The sequence below is a fragment of the Cariama cristata genome, unplaced genomic scaffold, assembly GCF_000690535.1.
Source record: "Cariama cristata isolate BGI_N322 unplaced genomic scaffold, ASM69053v1 scaffold21737, whole genome shotgun sequence".
NCBI lineage: Eukaryota > Metazoa > Chordata > Aves > Cariamiformes > Cariamidae > Cariama > Cariama cristata.
In genome coordinates this window covers 1-11,549 of record NW_009626401.1, presented here as the reverse complement: position 1 = coordinate 11,549, position 11,549 = coordinate 1, and the positions used below count along the sequence as shown (strand labels likewise).

Genomic DNA, 11,549 nt, shown 5'->3' with positions numbered 1-11,549 from the left:
CCTCTAAAAAACAAATACATTTCTAATTCACCCCATAAGAAGGTCCAAAGCATACTAGACCACGAGTCTATCACATTCAGTTTTCAGCAAATGCTGAATTTTACAAAAGAGGCAGAATATGTATCTTCCTAAAAATAGGTTTGATTAAAAAAATTACTTTGGAATGAGAGACTTGAGGAGATGCGTATCAGACCATGGCTGCAGTAGAGACCGCACATAAAATACCTGTGACCTCATCACTGCATCCCGACAAAGAAAAGCTTGCCAACAAATAACAGTACAACCTCACAGCACATGCTCCATATTTTGTACACCTGCAGTCCTTACCTCTTGGCAGACACGGTACTGATCAATGGCCCAGACAGTTGGTACGTGAGTTGCCAGCAGCTGATACTGAGTCAAGGTAGTGTTGCACGCTCTTGCACAAATTAGACGAGTCTTTCCCACTGCATTATCTCCAACCACCACACACTTGATAGTTTCAACGTTGGGTCTTTCGTAGTCCATGTCAGTGTCCATTTACCAAAAGCTGTAACAAGACAGTTAAACTTGTTTTTTACTACTGTGCAAAACCCATGCTATTTAGAATCAGAGCCTTCTACTTCCACTTCTTTAGAGATGCCTGAAGAAGACAGACTCTTAAGGAAAAGCTTGTAGTAAACTGTAGCTAAGTAAGCTAGCCGTTCCTTTAAATACTGCACCGTTATGCAAATGCACAACTATTTTGACTGCAGTGGGTTTCTGCTGTTCACATGCTATTTTCACTTTGGTTTCTGTAAACACAAGCCTGTTTGCAGAAGATAGATCTTGGTGAAACAAGGACAGCTAGCACAAACTTACCTCTTGCTAATACTTTTTATGCCAAGAAAAAAAGAAGACTGAACATCAGTGGGTTTAACCTGAAAGATACCAGTATAAACCTGCCTTCTGTAATCTTGCCCATTCAGGATTTGATTTAGGGCTGTCCAAACAATATTGCTAACAGCAAGTCACACAGATGGTTTTAGTTATATGCACACAATAAAACAGACCTGTAAGATGACTCCAGAGACTGTTCTCTACAAACCACAACTCCCACTATATCCTGCATGTATCACACACTCTTGATTTTCCAAGAAGTCTGTACAGATGATGGACTAAAATGAACTCAAACAGCCCAGCAGGAACTTGCAAATATACTTATCTATACCAACAAATTCTTTTTCACATGACAATGGAAAGTGAAGAGAAGATGATTTTTGAAGATACTATCATCATGGAAAGTTATTATTGAAAATATTTACCTTAAATATTCTATGGCAACATATTGCACAAATGCCTGGACACAAATTTAAGCTGCAAAAAAATGGCTATTTGAAAAACTAAAAACAACTCCTGCATGTTTACTACAGTCTGTCTTTTTCATATAAAGGAATGTGGGATCATAGTTTGATATATCTGATTTTGGTTTTCTAATGCCTACTAGTTTGCTGAGCAATCTGGTCTCCACCAGGGAATTGTAATCAAGGAGGGAGCAAAGGGAAAATGTAAGATGCAAACATGTTCAGGAAGGCTTATCTAATAATTATTTCAGCAAAGAAAGTTACAGCAATTTAATTGACAAAACATAGCTCATCATCTGGAGTGATGGTGTCTTTTTTCCTGAGGAGAAAGCACTACAGATAAAGAAACAAAATTATTTGTTTTAATATCTTTTTTAATATTCACATCTCCTTCACACAGAAATACAGAATCCATATTAACCATCAGGCTGTTTAAAATAACAGATACAAGCTGGTTTTGTGTCCCTTTTTCACTGTCAGAGGTATTATGTTCTGATTTAAGAAAAAGTATGTTTAGTAATTACCAGCCAATCGCTAATGTTAACTTCATTCTTTGATGTGTGATGTAAAACCAAGAAACAAAAGTCAGTGTTAGAACTAAACATTACACATTTATTCAAAATTTTGAGCATGGACTGCATGCTAATAGCTCTAAATGGCTAAGGTGCAATTATAATCTTTATTTATCTGTGGCCGGGAGGAGTTAGGGACGACATAGACAGCCAGGTGCAAGAGTGAGTTTATGCCACGACCGTGTCACACTGACATGTTTTCACAGATATTGAATGCTTCTGGAAATGCTGCAGCACAGAGTAGCATGTAAGAATACATTTTAGATAGTTGTCCTACACTAGACTGAAACATGGGCCCAGAAACTCTTAATTCTGGTACAAGTACATGGTTGCACAACTAGAGCTTTGCCATCTGCCAAACGTAGAGCAAATAACATGGCTTCAAACATACATGCACGATACCTACTGTAATGGCACTGCAATGCCAACCTGCTATGTTGGCACAGAGGTTTTAGTTGATAAGGAAACAGAGCTATTGAGATATTGCCTTTATCCCTTCATCTGAGTTGCAACCTCTCTCCTGAAAGATTACTAGTCTTGAGGTAAAAGACTACAGAGACTTCCAGTTACCTGTCTGTGATCCAACCACAGCCACTTGTTGGATGCACGCTGCCACGACGCCGATACCTGGGGCGGCCAGTGGGCTCTCTACCATGTCCATGAGTCCAAATACAAGAGGAGAAATGAGGGCTAACTCCTCTTTCCTCCTCTGCATCCTTTCCAAGAATACAGTCACGATATAAATAAAAGTATAAAACCAATGTGTTGCGTTTTTTCCACATTGTAGAAAATGAGACATATTTGTACACCACTGCCTCAAAAGCAGCGCCCTGAATGAGTAGCAAAAACCCAAGAGGTTTCAGTATGTGATCTAAAAAAGTTTAATTTCAAGTCTGAGAATAAACAGCAACCCCCTGACATAATATGTGGTATTAAATTACTTCATATTTTATTCATGCATGGACTAGACATCACAGATGGAATGTGGAAATGTTTACAAGGCTGGAAAACACAATGGAGTGTGGCTAGCCAGTGTGTCTGGTTGGTTTTAAACTACCAAACAGAAAGATGCCAAACCGAAGCTTCTTCCAATCCAATATTCCATTAAAATGCTGTTATACAGATTAGCTGAGGTTTTATATAACAATCTGATTTTAGAATTCTTCAAAAGTTCTTAAATGGTGTTCTGCAAAAATGCACTTTAGTCAGTCACAAAATATGTATTAAGTACAGAGCCTGGAATATTAAAAAAATTTCCAAGAGGATAACAAAGCGAGTTTAAAATTAATAGGCAAATCTAAATAAAAGTAGCATGACAAATCAATGCAATTATTTGAGAATCCTAGAAAAGGAACATATGAAAATAAAAGTTTAAAATTATTATTTTTTTTAATTTCCGATACACTTACTAACAATTAAAGTTAACACAAAACTCAGATACTGCTTGCCTGAATGTCCTGTTGTAGATCAATGGCAGTTTAATGAAGATATTTTTAGCGTGACTCAGTACTGCACAGGACAGGGACTAAAATAAAATGGGAATAAAACCAAAACTAGAGCTTTGTGGCTATGGTAAGCAAAGTTCTTAAATCCACCCCAGTATATGTACAGTATCTATGTATTAAAAATGCAGATAATTTTAATATTGTTCACTAGCTTTTAGAAAGGGATTAAAACAGAAATAACTCCTGAAAAGACTGACAGACAGAAGCCTGGACAGATATTTAGACACCTCAAATAAAAACAGATGCTAACAACAAATTACAATATAAACAATTAGCAAAACGTGTGGATTAAATGCTTACAAATGTAGCCAGAAAGCCTTCTGGCTACTGGAATGATTAAAGCCAGGAATATGTACACAAGATCTTAAAAATACAGCCATGGTTAGTTTTTTTTTTAAAGTAGCCTCTAGGTTAAGCTTGTGCTAAACCTATTATATAATCACACTGATTAAAAATGCTAAACATGTATTTACAAAACTTAAATAAAAAAAACAATCTAGATTTGGGCTCTGAAAGTCTGGTAACATCTGGGAAGACCAACTGGAACTGAAACAAAACTGGTTAGACAAGAGCAAATCAGCATATATAAAGCAGCAAGAAACCTACTAGGGGCAAAATCTGATCAAATATGGCTGTTCCCAAAAGAAAGCAGCAAAAGACTCAGTTGCTTAATCCAGTTCTAAAGAAAGATGAGCAGATGGATGGAAATGAAAAAAGATATCCACAAGAGTAACACAGGATCTCAAAAATCTCTTAGGATGTTTCTGTTTTTACATTGTCACCTGTGATTGTTTACAGATGAAGAGAAGACAGAGGCTGCCAAAAATTAGGAGCCATGAGTAGACTCAAGATCTAAGATAAAACCATTTAATTAATTTACTTGATTAGCAGAAAAGAACTATTCCAAATAAAGCTGATTTGTTTCCAAAGAAGTATAAAGTTACTGTTCTGAACCATGGCTTGCAGATGGTTATGGTCACTGATTTCTTTCTCTGTTGCTTCACCTCAAATTGCAGTAGGGTGCTTGGGTTTTTTGTTTAGTATTTCCTCATTGCTGAATGAGTTGTTATTATTATCACTAAAAACCAGTTGTGGTTGCCATAGCATGCAGATCCTTCTGGCTAGTCAGCCTCAGTAATGAAACACTGCCTTTCTAGAGAAATTTTCCAAAAGGTCTGTAGATGAAGCATATCACTTGATTATCTAGTCCACTGGTATACCGATTAATCACAACAGACACACAAAATCTCTCTCTCTCTTTGCATTAATGTAGATGTATTCATATACAAAAGATAACCAGATCCTAACCACAAACTTGTCTTGTTTTAAGAATGCAGTTTAATATATTTAAAGCCATAATTGCATTTTTCTCCACTGGAAAGAAAGTGGATGAAGATCCAAAGCCAACAGTGAGTTCCCTGTGCAGGTAGGTTGGACCAGATGATCTCCAGAGGTCCCTTCCAACCCCGACCACGTTGTGATTCTGTGATCAGGAATCCACCCCTACGGATCTCACTGCCTACGCAGCTAACTGCCCACTCTGAAATTTCCAGATATTTTAATTCATCATTTGGTATATACAAAACATAAAGACAATTTTTTTCAAAGAGCAGTAGCTAATTATAAACCTTTTTCTCTTCAGCAAAACACCCCAAACAAATCACTAAGAGTGTCTACATTAATTAGTGATTATGGAGTGATCCTGAAGGCTTTTACTACTTAGCTCAGTACTTAAACATGTCTGGTAAGACCCAGATAGCACCTCTTAGGATGAAAACAAGCAAGCATGTTACTTAGTTCTCGTGTAAAGAGCAAACTCTTCAGCTGAAGGTTCAGAGTGACAGCATGCAAGAACCTTGCCTGCCTAGTAAAGTTTTTCTATAAGTTATTCCATGGAAAAAAAATTAACAATTCCAACCTGTCTCAAGTAATCTGACCAAAGAGGCAAACCAGGAAGTCCTCCAAGCAGGTTGCCAACCACTATTACATCACAATTTTATTAAAGGAATATAATGGAAAGAGACACTAAGATCTATCATCACTTAATATGGATGATGTGAGGGGGAATTATTTGAAAAACTCAAGCCACCAGTAAGGTAGTAAGAGCGTCAACATTTATTCCTGAAAAGCACACTCTTTTGAAACCATATGAAAGAGCATTTGTAGGTACTCCATATTTCAATCTATTCTGGAGATGTATTTTTGAGTATAGCTTTGGACTGACTCCTTCAGAGACCCATTACACAATAACATATCAAAAGGAGTATAAAAGAAATTCACAAGACTATGGAATGCTCTTACCTCCATCCCCAAGTTGTAAAATTACTGCTTGCAACCATGGAAACAGGAGGAGGAGACGCAAAATGCCAAGTGACTTCAAAAGTTACTACCTCACACTGCAGAATGCCAAAGCACCAGCACGTCGGCAAGGACCAAAGAGCATATGAGCCAGAACAAGCATGTGAAATGTTTGTTCTCAATATATAAACTGCCATGTGTTGTTTCAGAATCTTAATGGATTAACACATATATGCCAGGAGGAAAAGCAGAGGGACTTACTGTTCATGTATGCAAGAACACAGAATTCACCAACAGCTCTGATGTGGGGAAAGGTTAAGGGTCAAAATGCTGTTTTGTGGTTTGGTTCAATTTAATTAATGAATGTAGGGCCCCACCCAAGTATATTTGTGAAATAAATCACAACACAGTATCGAGTAACAGATAAACTATACCCGCTGCTGAAAGACCATTACAAAACATTTTTCACAAGGTATAAATTAATATTAGCATTTTATTAAATTGCAGGAGGGTCGATAGAGAGATTGCTTTAAAAATAAAAACTATTCTTTGTCAGCATCAAAGAACCAGCTGGTAACAAAGGGTAATAAGACTCAAGGTGGGATCAGACCACTAGGTCACCAGGGGACAAAGATGGGCATGATGCATATCAGGCTGGATTCTCATCCAGGATGAAGAGGCACTGCCCTGCTGCCGTCATTTCAAGTTCTGGCAGTTTCTGGCATGGAAAGACTGCAAAGGAAGAGACTAACAAAGGAGAAAGTAAGTAAAGATTAACTCTGGAATTTATCAGCTACTTGCCCTATCTGGCCCATTGACAGAAGATGACAACAGATACAGCCAATGACTGGGAATGGAGAAAAGCCCTTATATTCTAAAGTTAACCTGATCTCAAACGTGAGACCCTTGGACCTACCATACACAGAAAGAAAAAGGTAGCTGACTGAAATGTTACTTCACTCCATGAGGTGGTAAGTGAGATAACCCTGGCTGTTGCTGCCCACAAAAGGAGAGCGCAGGTCAGCAGTAACGCCTTTATCTTCCACAAAGGCAGAATCTGGTTCTACCCTTTTTCAGCTGTTCTGGGGTAGTTGGGGTGCTTCAGCTTAGGGACATTATCGACAAAGAAAGAAATCCCACAGAACGCTGCTAAAATTTGATACAGCCAGAGAGGATAAGTCCCAAGGTTGTCACCAAGACAGAATCCACTTGGCTTGCCTGACAGCTTCTTTCATGACAGCTTTTGGCCAACAAGCATCAGATTTAATCCTCTACCTCTTTCTTTGTGTCACTTGCTGCAAGAAATACATTCTCAGAAGCCTTCATTCAGCTGCCATAATCCCTGCTCTACCCCTCAAGCTTAAAAGCAAGCAAAAAATTGACCATGGCCACACACAGAAATGAAAGGAGCAGCCTCTAAGGAAGACGTAAAGTTGAAGATAGATCAGATGTCTCTATGTTTACCTAGAAAACTTGACACTCACATCATCGTCACAACCTTTGTAGAAACTGTAGAGACAGGGAATAATAATTCAGGGCTTGCAGTATCAGAAGCCTGTCAGTCTGCTTTTTCTCAGCATGCTTGACTCCGGATTTGTCTGTTTCTATCGGCTAGCTCTTAGGACCCTTCATCAAGCCCAACCTACCTCTGTGATGACAACTTTTGATCAGTAAGAATGAGCACTTCCTTAGACGACCAAAAATCAGAGAACACACAAATTCTTCCTACATTACAGTATAAACCAGACTGCCCTGAAGCTCAATAGCTGAGCATGAAAACCTCCAGTTTTAGGTACAATAACTGATTCTCTTGAGCCTCCTGAAAACGTGCAGTCCACAAGGACCTGTCTTTGTGTTATACGCACTCACAGTCTATCAGACCAAATAGAAATCCAAATGCAAAACTCAGTATTAGACTTGAACTACGCCAATTTTCTGACAAGTTCTGGAAGACGTGAAGAGCAGAAATCAACAAGCTGATTACACTGAGCAGTTTACATATTATTCTGACCTGTGACACACCTTGTGATATCCTTTGTGATGAGATCATCTCTCTAGAAATCAATCCATACAGCGGGTGAAGGACATTTAACTGTTTCAGAACCTTGCGTGTGAGAATCTGGGGTGAGTGTTTTCTATATGGTGGGAGAGCCTGCAACACTGTCACCCCTCCCTTCACCAATCCTTCAGAGTCTACTTCAAGAACAGGCCACAACACAGGGCAGTCCCTTGTGCCTCCTTTTGTTTCTTCTTTCTTGCTGTGCAGAGAGATGTGAGGAAGGTTGACTACACTGGACCCACCCCTGAAAAGAGGGAAATGATCCATAGCTGGTACAGGACTGACTGAAGGATCACACTTTGGCTTTGCAGATGCATTTTGTTAGGATTACAGATACACCCGGTTACAAGCAACTATTCTTTCCATTTCCCAGAGATGACCACAGCAGACACAGGGGACTAGGCAGTGACCAAGACCTCACATTGCTGTGGGTCATGATCCGTCATATCATCACAAACTGAAATAAACTGTTGCTGACATTAGTAAAAGTGGCTAGGAACCAAGTAACTGAAGAATGGACAGCACCCACTGATGGTGATAACCATCACCAAACAGCTGGTACTTTATAAAGCAGCCACCCATAAAATGCCATTGTGCGTTTTGTGCCACTTGTGCCATTGTGCCACCGAGTCCTTAAATTAGTCCTCCTTCTGCAACAAAAGGTTATGCTGCAGGAGTAGCTTAAGGGTGCACCTCCACTAGCATTTTAGTTCAGATCAAGAGTACATTTTTGAAGTAAATATCCCACGCTGTGGTTCACATCAGGTGCAGCCACAGGGTGCAAAAACTGAATTCCTTTCAGATGAATCTGAAGTGAAAGATGTGCCATGCACCACTAATGAGTTCAGTCCACAGGACTTGCCCCTTGCCCCTGAAATGTGTGCAGTGTGGACACTGGGTCCTCAGCACCAACTTTTTCATCCCCAGGTCCCCTGCTACTGCATCACACGACCCACTAATGTAGACAGAGCATCAGATGCTCTGGCTCCTGGTTTGTTACTCGGATCAACAAAACCGGGGCAAAGCTGCAGCTGAATCCTCAGTGACTGCGATGCTCAAGAGTATCTGGGGCAACATATAAAACTCGAGATAAAGGGAGAAGGATCATTGGAAAAGCCTGATGCAACACTACTGGGTTTCACACTAATAAACTCCGTGAAATCCCTGATTTCACTCTTAGGTAATTAAGAGCACCAGAAGCTTGTACAGCATTAAACTACCGATACTGTAGCACAGGTTGTTACTGATTTTATCCATTTATAAAGACACGTGTTGACATTGTATGCCCTGTTTGGTAAGGACATTATTCTGAGCAGTGTTCCCAATAGTACAGAAGGGAATAAAAAAACCAAACACCACAACAAGAGCCACCAAACAAGGCATTTTCCCAACTTTTGCACATTTCTGTGGGGAAATTATTTATCAAGTTTTGCTAGAGCTACAAACAAAGAAAAATATTCCAGACACACTGGTGACCTTCTAGCACAGAGAGCTGTTGAATTCACTTTCTGTGCTTGTTTTCCTTCCAGAAGACAGACTCAAGCTCTTGTTTCTCGAACTTTGTGACATTTCTCCTGCATTTTCCTCATTGTTAATCACTGATGCTAGAAAGATATTATATGTGATTTTATTTACTCCCACATGTGATCGCTACAAGGAAACTACACAAGGAGAGTGAGACCTCATAATGACAGCAGGTAAAACCCCCCCAGAGACCTCAACACTGACTAGAATTGTAAATACTTCAGGATGGCAGACTTCAGATAAACACTACTTTCAGATTTCGGGTCAAGTTCTGCATTTATATCTCAAATGCAAATCCAGCAACATTAACTGAATTGTGCAGGAGGCGAGTAGATGTGGAGCTTACTCGTAATGTCTAGTGCCACACACTCATTTGCGAAGAAAAAAAAAATTAAGAAGAAGAGAGAAATTGTCATCTGGTGTCTTCCATGCCAGGCAGAAAGGCGGTGCAAACAGAAAAGTAGAACGGTGTTGGATGGGAACCAACAGGAACCCATACTTTTATTTCATGAACCTACCCCTAAGTAGCAAAGGGCCAAGCCATCACCACACGTACTGCAGGCTGCACCAATTCTAGCTCTCACCGCACCACCACTCACCCCTTCAGCACAAGGTTCTGAGCTCTTTTATGGAAACCCAATCCACGATCCAAGGGTACATTCACACCCATCTGACTAGTCTTGCTATCAGCTGCTCTGCAAGTCTGCTCTATGCAGCAAGGACTGCTCAACCTTTCCTTTCCCTCCTTCCCTGGCACATACTTTGTTCTACAGCGTTTGCGTACTCTTCTGGCAGTCTGGCACTCTTAAACACCTGTTGCTCCTTTGCTTCTCCTACTTCAAGGCTTCTCTCTGTCCTTTCATCTCCTTCAGCACAGGGCAACATCTGGATGCAGGACTTAAGCATTTTTCCAGCACGTAAAATGTAATAGCAAAGAATCAAATATCGGGATTTACTCGTCAAGTGATCAGCTCTTCCTCTTAGCCTAATGCTCTACAGTATTTGTGAAGCTTGGAGTTTTAAAAGGGCAGGAGTTTTAGAAAGCTCCCCAGAGCTAAAGTTGATGTTTATTTCTTCTCAGATAAAAATACTTCTACGCATCTGAGCCTGCCTCAGCTCTTATGCTCCTTAAGTATTATGTCACTTAGATAAAGAACCCTAATACAAATACTGAACTCACCAAGAAATATTGAACTCACCAAGTTTGCTGGTTTTTTTTTTTCCTGTTAATAGTGTATGGATATATTGTATATCCAAGAGACAGAATCAGGCATACAAATCCAAGGTGCGTATAAAAGAAAAGTATAACTTAATGGGAGAGGACCTCAGAAAAACACCGAAAAGAAAATAAGCTGTTCTGTTTCCATGTCACTCCCAATCCTGAAATACAGCCTGTACAGAAGTACGTGCCATTCAATTGCTACTGACTGCTACTGAGCAGTCATACAGCAACTCTTTTAACGTAGTCCTAACAACGGTGCTTTTCTCCCCACATGCTTTATTTTTGCCTACAAAGACCAGTAGCTTACAAACTCCCCTCGAGCACACTGAACAAACTAATTTCCACCTCAGCTCCTATTACAGCTCAAGCTGAACATTTGGCTTTGAGTCAGCTGTGTGTCCTGAAATAGTACACAAACTGAGGATGAACAAAGTCATTGAGAATATTCTGGCACCACTTCCTTGCTCTCGCTGTGACCATATGCAGAGCTTCAAGGGCTTGCTTTTATTATTACCATTTTTTAAACAAGTATATTGCTGCCTTCAGAAGCATGAGTAGTGCCTTGACCAATACAAGGCAACTCGTAGATCTCTGACTAGTCCGCCTCAGTCTGTCCAGCGACTGATTTCTCTTTGCTCTAGATGTTAGATGCCGCAATACCGCCTAAAGGTGGACTTAACAAATTAAATTCTACTACTATTTTTCTCTACAGCCCCTACCTACGGCCCCCAGACAGGTCCCGACACAGATATCTGATAATCTGTGTGCTGCAAGACCCCCCAGCAGCCTCCTGCTGTTGTCACAGCAACTCACAACAGACTCCACAAGCACAGCAGGGGGAAAGAAGCGGGGAGGGGGAAAGAGGGAGAAAGAGAAATCCTTCAGGTTTTTAGTAAATGACACTCAGAAGTACCAAGTGCCAGGAGGTTTCTGCTTCCCGTACACATCGTACCCCTCTATTTTTGCCTTGCACCTTGTGGCCTCGCTGGAAGAAGCAGCCAGACAGATCGGCTTCATCAAGGACTCAGACCTCCCTGTCCCCGGGGG

General features: G+C 40.2%; 1 protein-coding gene across 1 annotated transcript in view; it reads right to left on the bottom strand.

The window, feature by feature from the left end:
• RHOBTB1 (Rho-related BTB domain containing 1) overlaps positions 1-519 on the bottom strand; it is a 24,338-nt gene extending 23,819 nt beyond the window's left edge. The window contains exon 1 of the mRNA XM_009704028.1: positions 328-519. Coding sequence (XP_009702330.1) covers positions 328-519 — 192 coding nt within the window. The remainder of the gene's footprint in view (positions 1-327) is intronic.
• Positions 520-11,549: the final 11,030 nt, after the last annotated feature.